General features: G+C 42.0%; 1 protein-coding gene across 1 annotated transcript; it reads right to left on the bottom strand.

Moving 5' to 3' along the window:
* Positions 1 to 321: 321 nt before the first annotated feature.
* Positions 322 to 15281, bottom strand: LOC105925187 (protein crumbs homolog 1). Its single transcript, XM_021315659.2, has 8 exons — positions 14871 to 15281; positions 12066 to 13037; positions 7867 to 8420; positions 7616 to 7781; positions 4717 to 5632; positions 3360 to 3401; positions 3148 to 3270; positions 322 to 1511 (listed from the first exon to the last, which is right to left on the bottom strand). Exons 1-8 carry the CDS (start codon positions 14917 to 14919, stop codon positions 1259 to 1261), a joined length of 3075 nt encoding a protein of 1024 aa, XP_021171334.2. The 5' UTR covers positions 14920 to 15281; the 3' UTR covers positions 322 to 1258.
* Between the last annotated feature and the right edge of the window lie 423 nt (positions 15282 to 15704).

Here is a 15704-nt window from a genome sequence, read left to right on the forward strand (position 1 = left end):
GCCTGGGTACTGTACAGGTGCATCTTAATCACATACAATATCACTAAAAAGGTATGAGTAAAAGTACGATTTTTTGTTTCCATCAATTCAAAAGGTGAAATTCATGTAAGATAACTAAATAGAGTGATGCATTTCAAGTGTTTATTTCTGTTCATTTTGATGAATTAAAACCCCCAACTTCAGTTTCTTGGGATATTAGAATAACTAAGTGGATTCTGCTGAGGTGAGATTGATTGCATTGGCAGTCATCCATGGATTCTCTGTGGGGTTTAGATCAGGCAAGTTTGCTGGTGATACCATGGTGATAAACGCAGGTGTTGGTACTTTTGGCAGCTGGGCAGGTACCAAGGCCACCTGATAAAGGAAATCAGAAGGAAACCCACTCTTTCAATTTGAGAAAACGTAGTGGACCAACCGACACCAGCAGACAAACTGGAACCCCAGATCATCTGACTAGAAACATCACGCTGGACCTGAAACAGCTTTGATTCTGTCTTGCCACTGATTACCAAATTAATTGCAAATTTAATCTGAAGAAGGGGATTGGCAAATTGCTTCTAAAGTTGTCCCTGGTTTAGGAATTAACACATTTAATGTGACAGAAGTCGACCTCTGGATGATGGCTATTGAAGCTCTGATTCCAGCTGCAGTCCACGTCTTGGATTGTGTAAACGCTCTAATAGGCTTTGCTTCACGTTTCTCTTAAAGCTGCTGTTATCTCTTTGGTTTATGCACCTTTTACTTCCACACCACCTTCCATTAATTTGCTTGGATGGAGCCAGCCAGAGGGTGCAATTGACATCATGTTTCTGTAAATAAAAACATTTTTGGTTCGTCTTCTCAGAAACCAAACTTTTTTTTTAAAATTATAAACCATATATTTTATCAAAATTAACAGAAAGGCTTGAAATGCAAGATGGGATATAGTATAGTGTATCGATATTTGTGATGTATTTAACTTTAATTTAAATTTAAATTTAATTAATGAAATATATTAACTTCTCAATTACTTTTCAATTCACTATAGCATACCTAGAGATCAAACAACAGTTAAATACATTTTATTCATGTTGAGTGCCGCCGCTCAGTGTCTTCCTGATGTTTTCATGTAACCTCATTAGAAGTCAAGGAGAAATCCGAACAGAAAAAGTCCTGATGAAATATGTAACGGCCCGTTCTGTGTCTGTAGGACTGCCTGATTCCTGGGGAGCACATTCACAGTTTGGCCCGCGTGGATGAAACAGGGAACGTTTTTTGTCTAGTCGTTGACGTGGAACCCCCACTCGATCTCCGGCTCGTCATCGAGGCGGATGACGAGGTAGGACACGAGCTGGAAGAGGTTCTGCCACAGGCCCAGGAACAGATACATGTAGAAGTCGCTGACGTCCATTTGGCAGTACACGCCCGAGTAGTTCATGTCGCACACGCACTCAAAGCTGTTCACGTAGTTGATGCAGAAGCCTCCGTTCATACACGGGTCTGAGGCACATTCGTCTATATCTTTTTCACACCTGCAAGGGTACAGAAAGTGTATTTTTAAGAAAGCAAGCAAGCCATGATGGACCAAAGCCTGTGGTGGGAGGCAACCCACTCTGAAGCTACAAAGACCCTCTCCAATCAGCCATAACACTGTCAGGAACAATTGGAAGATATTTCTTCTTTTCATGAATTTCCAGATAAATAGGGGCAGCATTTGATTTTCCTCTCCCTGGCGTTAGCGTGTGGAATCTGACAAACTTCATATAGTTATGACTAAAGAGCTTTAGTCAACCCATCTGTACAACAGAAGTTCTGATGGGATGTCTTTGGGTCAGCTATTTGTTTTAGGTTAACTCAAGGATGTTATGTACTTAACATCTAGCAACTGGTCGTTAAAACTTTAACTCTTAGAGTCTGATGCGAGAACTAATACTCTAAACAATTCTCAGTATAAATTCAGTTTTAAAAGCAAACTGTTCACAAGCGCTTTTCAACTGAATCTTTTTTTAAATGTCCTCTGAATTGATCCATGAGGCATCTGTGGTCTCGTGTGTTTTTACAGTTTATCTGCTTGAAAAGTATGTTTTGTAAGCACCGTAACAACACATGGTACACTAAACACTATTTGCAGCTTTTACCTATCTTTTGAATAGGTAATATTTTTTGTATATTTCATGCCAAAATGTCAGAAATTTTGTAGCACTTTACTTTCCATGGAAGGTCAAAATAAAGGTTCAACACATTACTGTTATCCCGTGCTGGTAAATCATAGTACCATCCTTCCTCATGATGAAACAAAGTGATGTCTTATCTTAGGTGTTTCTCATCATTGATAATAGCCTAGTGGTTAAAGCAGAGCCCTGGCTTCCTGGGAAGATTGCAAGTTCCCCTGTTTGAATCCCACAGACTGCCACTCTGGCTCCCTGAACCAGACCCCTCAGCCCCAGAATGCTCCCCGGGTGCCGCCCAGTGGCAGCCCACTGTTCCCTAAGGGTTAAACGCATTTCATTGAGATGTATGTTGCAATAACAAATACGGATGATCATGATTAATATTATTTACATAAGAGCCTGAAGCTGTTTGTTGAAATATGGCCAGAGCAGCTGGATTTTATTGGGTTTCTCATCACTGTCATGTTTCACTCCAACTCTTCTATGCCACATGTCTTTAATCCTTCACGTGGTCAGACACAGGTTCTGTTTAGGTCATTTCTTGATTCTACAGGCCTGACAGTAATCAGGTAAGGCTAATGAACTGGAAATCATATTTCCAAAAGATGTGGTTAAGCAGTTATTTCATCCTTTAACTGTGGGTTTAGTGAAGAATTGTGTGGATTCATTTAGAAAAACCAAAATGGGAAAACTCTATCAGTTTATTTTATTTTTACACATCACATAAGTCCATTCCAAACAAATAAATAAAAAATACGTTTTCCGTTGGAACGGGCAAGCTTTACAGCCATCTTGGACAGTTGTTACCTGTAGCTATTAGATTCTCCACTAGAGGGCAGCATACAAGCGCATATTAGATATTGGGGCATTTTTGAGGATGGAGCAAATTTTTTTTAAGAGTAAGATGAATTTAGAAATACTCATATGAATAAAATGATTAATTTAGTGTAATGTTCTAAGGAGCATTAAACAGCATTGTGCGTGCAGCATGTCCTACCATTGGCCGGTGAAGCCAGGCAGGCAGTAGCAGGTGTTCTCGGCTTCAGAGCAGTTTCCTCCATTAAAGCAGCTGTAGTTCCATCTTGTACCCACACAGGAAGAGGCAGGCAACTGAGGAAGGCTAGACAGACGCATGTAAAGAGTTAGCTTCCTTGTTAGATTTGCTTCTGATTTGCAAACTGTGTTTATTTACTATATAGAAGCACTCACGGATCTGTCTCAATGAACCAAGGGGTTTCAGGGATTTTAACACTGTAAGAGAAGGTGTGAGTCAGTACTGCATGGTAATCTGTTTTTAGTAATTGTTTAGATAGCACCGTCACACTGTTCCATATCTGCCTTATATTTACAATAATGTAGGACTACATACAATAATACCGTAGTACTATTCTGCTATAGCGTAGCTTTTGTATGCATTTGCCAAAATAGTCCATAATTTCATCACCAGATAAGAACAAAAATACATATCAAAAAACTCCACAGTTTGTACATGACTTGCATACCATACATTAACTCCACTACAATGTCGACACAACTTCGCCTCAGATTCTAAAACAATAACCAATAAGAAAATTAAAGTAACGCTGAAAACCTGCCCTACTTTCTAAGCAGTTTGGCTAATATCTGATCACACGGAATCAGCCACAGGGCTTCCATTTTTATGCCTGGATGGTCCGCAGATCCTTAGATAAGATTAAAAAAAAAAGAAAAAAAGAAATAGAAACAATAGTATACATCACTGCAAAAGTAACATACCCTTTCCTGATGCAGCGCTACATTATGAGTTTGAACCCAATATTCACACACTATTCAGAACGAGAGCACTGCACATCCGAGGAAATACAACTGCAGTCACTTAGAAAAAATGAGGGCACCCTTTAACAGGCTGTGCATTTATCACATTTAATGTCAATTTTAAAAGTAGAGTAAAATACAAGTGATATTAAACAATGAAACCTGAAGAAAATCCTTATTTTTTCAAACATTAGCTGCAAAATGTAATTTGGAAAAATTAAATTCAGATAGGCGTATTCCATCAGGTGACGTGATTAACACATTCTTACTCAGACTTTTTAAGGACGTTGGCCCTGTTTAAACCTTAGACATTTAGTTTGCTCTGCTCTTGGTTGTTGAGGCTACAGGGAACACCCTGATAAGATTGACAGCTGTCTGATGCCTTCAGAAAGAAGATTGTAACCGTTTATAATTTGGAGAGGTCCAAAAATAATTTTTAAACCAGCCTTTTGTACCGCATCCAACTAGATGACATTTGGACAAACAGCCAACATGTCTGGGTCTAGCCCTCTAGGCATGTTCACCCTTCCGTGTGTCATATGTGAAGTCTGATCCAGGGTCTCCCCAAAACATCCTTCTGGTCACACAATGGCAATAAATGATTCTTGATTCTTAACATGCTAATGTTCTCATTTTTATCACATGGCTGCACTTCAAAGACACTGCAGGACTGGTTCCACCAAATCCTTTAGTTTTTTTTTACAGGGCAGCATACACGGCACGATAGGAAACAGTGTGACAGCAGCCTTAGCTAAAGCTGAAGCAAACTCACTCGCAGTAATGGCCTGTCATGTTCCGGGGACACAGACACGTGTAGCTCTGGAAGCCTTTTAGGCAGGTGGCACCATAGCTGCAGCTGCTGTTTTCACACATATCCACTTCTGCCTCGCACTGTTCACCAGTGAAGCCCACCTCGCACTCACACTTAAAGCCCCTGGGTAGGCTGGTGCAGTTACCGTAGACACATGGGTGGGAGTTGCAGGCGTCTGTCTGGTCTTGGCACAAGGATCCAGTCCACTCGGAGGGACACCTACACTGATGCTGGTCGAACAGGTCCTCACACGCACCCCCATTCTGGCACGGGTTTGGAGCACACACCCTGGCTCCCCAGCACCCATACTGTGGTGAATTATTACTGCTTCCCCTCACAAACCACTCCTCCTGAGGTCTGGGGAGGTTCAGCTCTGTGTCCAGGTGGAACGGTAGATGAAGACCCCCGATCTCCACTGGACCTAGACACCCTGAAAAGGTTGCTCCAGATTCCTGGCTTAGGCCCCCCAGGAAAATGTCTGCTCCATCCCTGAGAAAGTTCAAGTCCCCAACAGCTGCTTTGGAAACACTGATGTACTCTTTGTCTCCATCTACAGCCATGATCCACCTGGAAGCTGGAGCCGGTTTGTCTTTGCTGATGGACACAAAGTGCCACTCACCGTCACTGAGTGGAGCCAGGCTTTGAGCTGTCACCAACAGAGAGTGATTTTCAGCCCCGGCCTGGAGCTCCATAGCCAAATGAGAGTTGAGGAGAGAGACCGTTATGTGGTGAGAGTCTCTCTGCGCATGAAGCAAAATGGCAGCTGACTGTCTGGTACGGAAGCTGAGGGAGACATTGGTGGGGCTGCGCTTCATCTTCCTGTTAATGCGATACCACAAAATGCTGTTTTCAGGCCGAAACGTCACGTTGGACAAACCTAAGGAAGACAAATAGAAAACAATGTCAAATTCCAGTTCCAATACGTTTTGGCTGTCGCATGGTGCTGCTGCCTTATTGGATGGAAACCTTTGATGCTTATTCACCAAGCCAAATTTAGCCAAATTATACTTTCTGTTATAAAACCAGTCAGGGATGCCAAGGCGTACAGGAACATGCCTGTACTCCACTGAAAAACCTAGTTATCAAATCAGAAGAAGCCCAAAAAAAACCCCACTTCCAAGACCATGAAGTTAGTATTCAGACAGCGTAAATATTCACTTTTTGCAAACATTAATTCAGAGCTGCTTGCCAAAAGTCGAAGATGAACTGACACCAGATTGCAGAAAAACAAAACTCAGCATATTTACATTTGCACATCAATAATTGATCAAAACATTACTTATTTAATAAAAATCATATTTCTCAGTTGGACTGTGTCCCCTTTGATCCAGATCCGCTGTGGGAATGTGCTTGTGCAAATGTTGAAAATCATAAAGGCTTTTTTCTTCCATTTCATAATTTACCTGCTGGTGGTGGTCAGAGGGCTCGGTGGAGCTAATGTATGACAGCCTCACTTCCATCAGTCTGCCCCAGGGCAGCTGTGGCTACTAACATAGCTCACCACCGTCAGGGTGTGAATGGGTAAATGACTGATTGTATTGTAAAATGCTTTGGGGCCGTCAGACTTGATAAAGCGCTATACAAGTAAAACCCATTTACCATTTATGCAAAGAACTATTCCAAACATCTGCTAAAAACAAAACCTTCGGCCTGTCATGTTGACAGAGCCACTCTAAAACATGGATATGCTTTTATTTAAACCAGGGCCATTCACCTAAGTTGCCACAGGGGGCCACAGTTACTACAGGCCCACTGCTCAGGGGCCTGACATTCGTCAATTAAACTCATGATTTACATTGATCTGTTACCTTTTAAATAGTTTTTTTACTGCATCAAATCATATGTGTAATTAGCAGAACCCAAATGTGTAATTCAAAGAAGCCATCAAATATTGAAATTGCTTTAATCTTTTATATGAAACTGAAAAACAAACATAAGAAAATATTTGTCCATGTTGTACACTTTACATGTTGTTCAGAATAGAAACACAAATGAAAGGAAAATGCGTTAACCTCATATCCTTTCAGGGAGAAAATGTGGCAGTTGTACTTATTTTTGTTCACGCAGACAATAACAGAGAGGTGTATGCATTTATACTGAGAATAAATAACACACAGACAGACCCTATTTACTAAGTGACTTCTAAATTGCTATGTGTTGCAATGGATTTTATTTAGGGCCATCGCAGTAAATGGAGTTTACACTACATGGAAACCAGGTTTGGCAATATTTCTAAACTATGGATAATTTATTTCTGCCATACTCTGAAACATGAGTTTAATTTCTCTTTCTGTATTGCCACTGTGTATGAGTGTCTTTCTGCATGTTTGCTTGTCCTGTGTGTCTCTGGGTTGCGCTGTGATGGCGAGCTGTCATGCAAGGTGGGCGGACGGATGATTTTTCTTCCATTTCACAGTTCTCCTTCTGCAGGCACTGTACCAGTAATGAATTCTCTCTACAGAGAATTTGAGCTTTATGCCCAACAACCAGTAAAGGACATATTATGCATTTGTTGAAGTACACCTTGTTGTGACCTGATACAACTTCACCGGCAGTTCCCATGGGCCAGCACCCTCCTCGTTTTCTTGTCAAGAACATGTGACCAAGAAATCTTATCACCCACTTCCAGCGACATGTGCCAGTCGACCTAATCTGACCAGGGATTACCACTTCTTAAGGGAATCCTGTGTAGGAACTCTGTTCCCTCCTCCAATTAGCCACATGGCAATTACTAAATCCTGCTCAGAATAAGACATTTTGGCTGTATGTGTTATGTTATTCTTAAAAAGCCTTGATTGTTTGCCATGTATTGTAAGACAGTACAGTTGCATCAGGAGACCTTTATGGAAAGGGTACTTACACTCAAAGCCTTGTGAGAGGGGCAGGCAGACGGTTTCCACGGGGCAGGGAGACAGCTCACACCATTTCACCTCCTCACATCGTCGCCCCGCTGTGTTGGGGGGGCAGCTGCAGAGGAAATCATCCCACATGGAGTAACACTCCCCGCCATTGAGGCAAGGGTTGGCCTGGTGTATTAATGACAGGAATGAGAGTGTGAAGGTGGCTCATTTTAGGCAGAGGTCGAAGTTGACGCCGTCGCTTTTAACTTACAGCACAAGCGTTGTCACTGCTGCATCCTTCTGCGACACCTACGAGCTTCTCGAGGTTGTAGGACTCCACAGGAGTTGGTACTGGATAGAACTGCAGGCGTTTGCTGTTCATCCTCAGATCCTGGACACATCCCTTGAAGTAGCCACCGAAAGAAGCCGAGGCCCTTGAGTCTGGCAGACCCCCGACGTAAACCAGATCCCCAGGATGGGCTTGCACTCGCCTGATGGCCATAGAGCCCTGGACCTGAGCTGACTGGGACAAAGTGGCTGTGGTTGCATCCAGCTTCACAGTGACCAGGTGGAAGTGGCCATTGTTGACAGTGTTCTGACCAACGAGAGTTTCAAAGTTGTTGACCTGAACTTTGACCCTGCCCCCATCCACCAGCCACAGGCGAAGGTACTGGCTGGTGGTGTTGGCCAGGATGAGAAGCAGGCCACTGGACTGTCTGGTCCGAATGAACATGGATATAACCAGAGAATCTCCCGGGTCGTTGTCTAATGAGAACAAAGCGTAGCTTTCAAGATCTCTGTTTCCGAATCTGGCAGTGATATACTCTGTGAGGAAGGAATGAGAAGAGAGAAAAAAGGCTGTCAAAGGAAACCCAACAGAGAACATATGGTAAAATGCTTTGTTTAAAATGCTGCTGCTGGGCTTTTGACAAATTCCTACAGGCATTCACATGTGACTCCAATCCTTATGGCACTACAGTGGCTTCAGAGCAATTTAAGAGTCTTTTATTGACTTGCAGAGCTTTTGACAGACAGACACTGGATAATCGAAAACAAAAGGAAACAGAGCCTTCTGTTCAGTGCCCCCCAGATGGGAACTCTTTTCTTGACTTGAGATTGGTAGACTCTGTGGCGTCTTTTAAAAGCTTATTAGAAACATACATTTATTAACAAAACAAAAAGCCATGCTGTGGGGTTAAATCGAACTAAAACAACAGCTTTAGCAGCAATACCTTGTGATGATTTTCTGTCTGATTTTACCAGTCTCTGGTATTGCTGTGGAGAAGCTTTTTCATCATCAGCAACCCACCAATGTACCTGATAGTTTGTGCTGATGCACTCAGTTCACTTTTTAATAATCGTATATACTTTGGTCTTGCCTATCCAAAGGACATTGGTCTAGAAGTCCTCAGGTTGTTGTGATACCCTTGCAAGACTATATTGTGTTCCTGCATTGTTTTAGGAAGAAGAGGCTTTCTCCTCTCCAGGTGGCTTTTTCAAACAAGCCATACTCCAGTCATCTTCTGACTGTATTGTTATAAACCTTAACATTAACATACTAACTGGGGCCTAAGTCTAAGATGAAGCTCCTGGGTTAGCTGTTTGTCTGAGCATGGCACAGTCTGCAGGATGAATCTGCAGGGACCTCCATTGTTGAGAAGATTGGCAGCTGTCCTGAATATTTGTCCTGCTGTCAGTAGCATTTTTTGTGGAATAATGGACATCCAGTTGATGTATGGTAACCTATCCAAGATTGGTGGACAGCAGCTGTTGCTTCCATAAAGGTCATTGCTCATTTTTTTTAGCGTAGCCTTAACACCAATATGCTCCAGATCCACTGCTAGAGCTCCTGTTTTAACCCTTTAAATACAGGTAATTGTGAGGAAACTTCTCATTTTTAAAGAAAATCTTTTTTGGTTGCTTAAAAAAATAAATAAAAACATCACCCTTTAAAATTTTCTTTGTATCATAATTGATATGTTAGACCAAAAATACATTTTCCTCATGTTTTCTGCATTTTTATATGGGTGTGTAATGTACATTCGTTTGTACAGTATGTTGTAAATTGTATGTTCAGACGAATACTGACTTTGATGAAGAGGTAGAGGTCTCAGAAAATGATACATTTGGAGTTATAGGGTTACTATGAATGCAGTAAAAAGGAGTACTGGCTGCTTGTACTTCATGGGGTGGCGGTGACTCAATGAAGCGAGTAGATGTGATCTTGCAGTCAGAAAGCTGTGGGTTCAATTCTTGCTCCGTTCCCCATCATATGTGTTCTTGGGCAAGACATGTATCCTCAAGTTGCCTATTGATGTGCATATCTCTACGTGACTGTCTGCAGCTGGGTGAATGTGGCCCTAGTGTAAAAGTGGCTTGTTTTGGAGGTCTAGTAGACGTCTACTTAAGTCCATGTACCATCCCTGTGTTCACTTCTAATATTTAGCAGGCAAACATATGAAACGTTGACATGAAAGTGTTCTTTATCCACCTTTTTTTCAACCCTTTCTTGAATTTTAAAAGTTATACTCCTTTAAGGGAAAAGACAAATAACCTACAGAGTTACTGACCAAGTGCTATTCATGATTTCACAATGAAGAGAAAGAAATAGCCGAAAGCTGTTGTTTTGACAATGAAAAATACCCTGCACAATGAAGGAACTGCTGAAGTGGCCCTTTAAAGAAGACACCTGGGCCCTTTCCAGACGTTTAAGTCTCACTGATCTGGCAAGCTGAGTGCATTCCTGCTCAGTCAGTGAAGGACACGTTTTTTTAATCCATGCTGCAGGTGTAGGTAAATAGTTTCTAATTTGACATGTGTTTGACTGGGCTTTGGGCTATTTCCATTTCTCCTATAAGCTCCTTTAAAATCTGCTGTCTAACTTTACCCTGGTGGAGGGCTCCCTTTAAAGCGATCCATTGAGACTCCTGCTGTGACACCTGCTAAGACTGGACTTAACCTTTACCTGCTTTGTCAGCTTCAGGTAATTCTGCTTACAGCTAGGTCATACCTAAAGGGAAGCATGCTGGAATCACATGCACACAGTATTTGAAGGGGTCATTATATGAATTTTGAGACAACAAGAAGGGCCGCAATGACTGGTTGAGACATTGGGCCGTGTTATATAAAACTATATGAACCCATTTAACTTTTACAACTTTTGTCACATTACACCCAGGAACCTTTTTCAGATTTTGTTTGTTAGGCCAACAAAAAAAGAGCATGTATCTGTGATTAAAAAACATGCATTGGACCTTTGTTTTACTTACCATCTAAATACAGTATGGTACAACTGCAAACCTGCCAAGACATTGGTGTCCACCTAATCTAACAGGAGTTTAAGGGAACACTGATCAGAGCAGCCAAACTCTGGAGGAGCTGCAGAGATGAAATGCTCCAGTAGGAGAATCTGTCCACAAGACAACTTTCAGTGTTGCTCAGAATGAATCTGGTCTTTGTGGAAGAGTGGCAAGAAGAAATAATTTGTTGACAGGAAGCCATTAGGAGTCCTGTTTGTAGTTTGTAGCGAACCATGCCGGACTCAGGAGGCACATTAAACACATGGATTAAGGTGCTCTGGTCAGATGAGATCAAAATGTATGTTCAGTGGAACACTTAGAAGTGCACATCATCCTAAACACTCCATTCCACACAGTGGTGTGTGTCAGTATCATACTGCGAGGATGGTTGTCTTTGCAAGGAAAGGGAAGCTGATAAGAGTTGATGGAGCTAAACACGGGGCTACCCTGGAGAAGCTGCTAAATACTTCAGAACTGAGCCAGAGGTTCACCTTCCAGCAGAACAGTGATATTAAACAATCAATGAAAAAAAGCATGAACATTTCCAGTTTTAATTCAAAATAACGTGTGCATCAAACCCATGTACCATTTTCCTTACACTGCAATCATGCACTTTTCTCTTGCTCTGCCACTTAAAATTCAAAAAACATTCAAATTTTTGGGTGTAATGTGATTAAAACGTACAGAAGTTCAAAAGGTGTGAATACTGTTGCAAGGCATTTTCTTTTTCCAAAACTGACCATGTGAGGCAAAGTTGTCTATTTTAGTTAGGTGCACATCAAAGAAGGGTAGGAAACATCTTTATGTTTTGTTAGAGGCGATGTTGAAGGGCATCCTCACGTGGATTGTTAAGAGATCTATTGAACAATCTATCCTGATTGGAGTGTACATACTTGTACTCGAGTGAGAACATATTTTTCGTATTTTACCACTAAAGTGAGGACTTCGATGTAAACTAAGGACTTTTTTTACCTTTTCATTGGGCTAAGGGGTTAGGTTGAGGACTAAGGTGTCAATTAATTTAGGGTTAGGTTTGTAGTGGTACAGGTTAGGTTTAGGGTTATGGTCACGATTAGACCATAGAAAAAGTTGAAAATGATAGGAAGTCACAGCACGGTCCTCACTTTGTATTTTAAACAAGGATGCATGTGTGTGTGTGTGTGTGTTTTACCCTCTGCACAGTTGTCTCCTTCATACGGCCGGTGACATTTACAGACGTATCTCCTCCAGCCCTGACTCACACAGTGCCCTCTGTTCTGACACGGGCTGTCCTCACACTTGTCCTTGTCACTGCACCCAGCTATGGCGTTCTTCTGGGTGTCTGAGTCTTTTGGCACTTCAGCAGGCAGCACCAGATTAGAGTCTACGAAGACATCCCTAAAGCAGCCCAGGAAGGCAGGTGGATGATTTGCTCCGTCCTCGGCTCTGCCTGAAGACCAGTTCCCCCCGATGGCTCCAACAAAGAGGCTTTGACGAACAGCTCCTGGATCAGGTAGAGCAGCAGCTTCATCCATCAGCTGGACTTCAAGGCTGGAGACACTGGTGCAGCTCCTTTCGCTGCAGAGAAGCCTGATGAGACTGGCCTCGCCACCCAGCGATGCTTCAGCTGTGTGCCACTTGCTGTTGGACAAGTACTCTGGGAGTTTTTGAACCAGTGTCCTGTTGCCTTGATCTCTCAAGCTAAGGAGGCAGAGGTGTCCATCTATCAGCTCGATGGTGACGAGCAAGTCGTCCACCCTGTGCTGAAACAGGGTCCCAGTTGGGTTTTCTGTTCTAAAGCTGAAGGTCACATTAAGAGGAGATTGTGGGTCCAGTTGCTTTGCGTCTATGTACATGTAGCCCTGTGACTCAAACGAGAAGGTGGTGGAGGTCTGGCATCTAGGCCCTGCGTAACCTGGAGGGCAGATGCACACGTGAGTATGTTGGCCATTCGCAAGCAAGGGAGAGCATACTCCTCCGTTCTCACACTGGCTTTCGTTACAGCCTGAAAGAGGAACTGTACAGTCCTCCCCACCGTACAGGCGTCCATTTTGGCTCTGCTGCAAACAAAGGCATCGGAATCCTCCTGAGTGGCTTTGACAGGCGCCACCGTTTTGGCATGGCTGCCTTTCACATCCATCAATATCCTCACAGTAAAATGTTCCTGCAGAGATAAAAAAATAAATAAAAAATAAAATCTGTGTGTTCTACAAAATGGACGTCCAACGGAAACAGGTTATTGTGCAAGTTATTTGTGTAACAGTTCAGTTTATTTTGATCATGGTTTAATACAACAATTGCTGTATTAATGCTACATACTAGTACTACATTACAACCACAAATGTCAATATATTTGACGTGAACTTCAGATAATGGACCAAAACACAAAAATGGTAAATGTACTTGTATAGCGTTATAACTAGTATGGCGACACTAAAGTGCTTTACACTACAATCACTCAGTCACCCATTCACACCCTGACGGTGGTGAGCTGTGTTAGTAGCTACAGCTGCCCTGGGGCAGACTGACGGAGGCGAGGCTGCCATGCACCGGCCCTCTGACCACCTCCAGCAGGCAATTTGTGAAATGGAAGGAAAAGCATTTATGATTTTCAACATTTTTTGCAATCACCAATCTGAAAAGTGTCGTATGCATTTCATTCTGCCACCTTTTAATCTGACACCTTTGAAAAAAAACCCAGTATAACCAGTTGCCTTCAGAAGTTACCTTATTAGTAAGCAGAGTCCATGGGAATGTAACTTATTCTCAGTATAAATGCAGCTGTCCTGTCAGGGCCTCACAGGTTTGTAAGAGAACTTTAGAGAATGAATCTTGAATACCAAGGAACCCAGCAGACAGGTCAGGGAGAAAGGTTTGTGGAAGCTTAAAGCAGGGCTAGGGACAAAACAATGTCCCAAGCTATGAACATCTCATAGAGACTTGTTCAGGGAGTCACTTAAAGAGAGAAAAAGAATGACACAATTGACCTACTGAGACATATTATCAGCCTGAACTGACTGGAGTTATATAAAGCAGTCGTCAGAATCACAGCCTAAAGGCATATGGTAACTCTGGAGAATTTGCATTGACCCTCAGCTCAGGTGAGAGAATCTGTTGACGAGGTAACGCTATCTTTTACTCTCCACAAGTCTGGCCTTTATGGAAGAGTGTCAAGAAGCAAACCGATGTTAAAATAAAGTCATTGGGAGTTGTTTAGGGTTTATCATCAGCTATTTAGGGGGCACAGCAAACCTGTGGAAGAACATGCTGCGTTGGGGAGGAGGTTCCAGCAGGACCACAGGTATGAAGTCATACTTCTATAACAGTTTGGATATTTGTGTGTTTGAGTCGCCCATTCAAAGTCCAGAGACGGACCAGATCAGGGTCTGGACTGAGTGGGTATCACTCTTGCCTCACAGCACAAAGGTTGTGGGTTTGAGTCCTGGGCTGGACAGGGGCCTTTCTGTGTGGAGTTTGCATGTCTGCGTAGGTTTCCTCCAGATTCCCCTACCACTAAAGACATGCTGGTCAGGTCACCCATCAGTGGTGTCACACTCAGTCACAGCAGCTCAGGCTAACCCTCCATCTGATCTACAAGATTCCGTTGTATGTACCTTGTATGTATAATGACACATTAAAGCACCTTATCAAAATCCTACTGTGAAAAGTAAGACAAACCAAAAAAAAGAAGAAAAAAATCTTCACATATGCAAAGATGTTAGTATTGACTCAAGGGCACTTCATACAGTCGCAAACCATTTTGAAAACTACGCATGCTTTTCCTTCGCTTCATAAATGTGTGGTTGTATTTTGACAAAATATGACAACGTTTAAGCAGTGCGGACATGGTTAAAAACACACTCACAAAAAACAAAAATCAGTCCAAATGACAGTGAAATAAAGAGTTTACATCTTTAAAGATGCAAACTACAAAATGCTGAAGATATCTGCAGCCCTTGATAATCTCTGGTCATAAATAATATATATATAACATTACCTGCAAAAAGCAACACTACGATCCACACATGCATGTTGAAACCATACATTGTCCTTTACAAGTCCTCCAAATTGTTAGATGTTGGCCAAGATCTTCAACTTAGATCACAGACATCTTGAGAATACTTGGGTGTGGAGCTCCATCTTCACCTGCATGTATGTGTTTGCTGAAATGCTCCGATCGCTGCGTGTTAGATAGGAGATTAAGCTAATGCACTTACACAGTCTTATGTGTGAAACGTGTTGGAGAGGGGAGGGGTGTCTCTAGGATGCTAATTTCACCAGCTCCAAGCCTGTTCCCAGACACAACCGAGATGTGCCGTTATGTAAGTGGCAGCAGCAGGATTTTTGAGCTGTGTTGCGACAAAGCCACAAACTACATTTCAGTTCCTCACGAAAGGACATTTTCTACTGCAATCACCTGAGATTAATGAGATAAACAACTATATTAACTTGAATTTTACCCTAATTTAAAAAGAGACAATGTACAACAAAAACATAAAATGTCTTCAGTCTGTTGTCAGGTCGAAATAGGAAAAGAAAGTGTAAGAAGATTAAGGTCCATACATGCACCAGCCTCATAATTTAGAATAATCTATCAACAATCTGTGTGAAGGATAAAATTGTACAAAAAACAAAAACAATGCGTTAAAAAAAACGCAAAAAGATTTTTTACACTTCTTGTATATTTATTTAGTGTTACTAAAAAAATACCAATCGATTAAGGGGTATAAGATAAACCAGCAGGAGCAAATTCTTAATTTTTTTAATTGTAATCAAGGATTACGTTTAGAAAACTTTATTAATCTCTGGTCATATTTCTCCCCTATTGCTA

The sequence above is a fragment of the Fundulus heteroclitus genome, chromosome 6 (assembly GCF_011125445.2).
Source record: "Fundulus heteroclitus isolate FHET01 chromosome 6, MU-UCD_Fhet_4.1, whole genome shotgun sequence".
Classification (NCBI taxonomy): Eukaryota; Metazoa; Chordata; class Actinopteri; order Cyprinodontiformes; family Fundulidae; genus Fundulus; species Fundulus heteroclitus.

Coding starts and splice junctions, on each gene's coding strand:
- LOC105925187 (XM_021315659.2), bottom strand. CDS start 14,919: ATGTATGGTTTCAACATGCATGTGTGGATCGTAGTGTTGCTTTTTGCA. Junction 5,633..7,615: donor CCTCTCACAAGGCTTTGAGT/GTAAGTACCCTT, acceptor TGTCTTCCTTAG/GTTTGTCCAACGTGACGTTT. Junction 3,271..3,359: donor TGGTTCATTGAGACAGATCC/GTGAGTGCTTCT, acceptor GCGTCTGTCTAG/CCTTCCTCAGTTGCCTGCCT.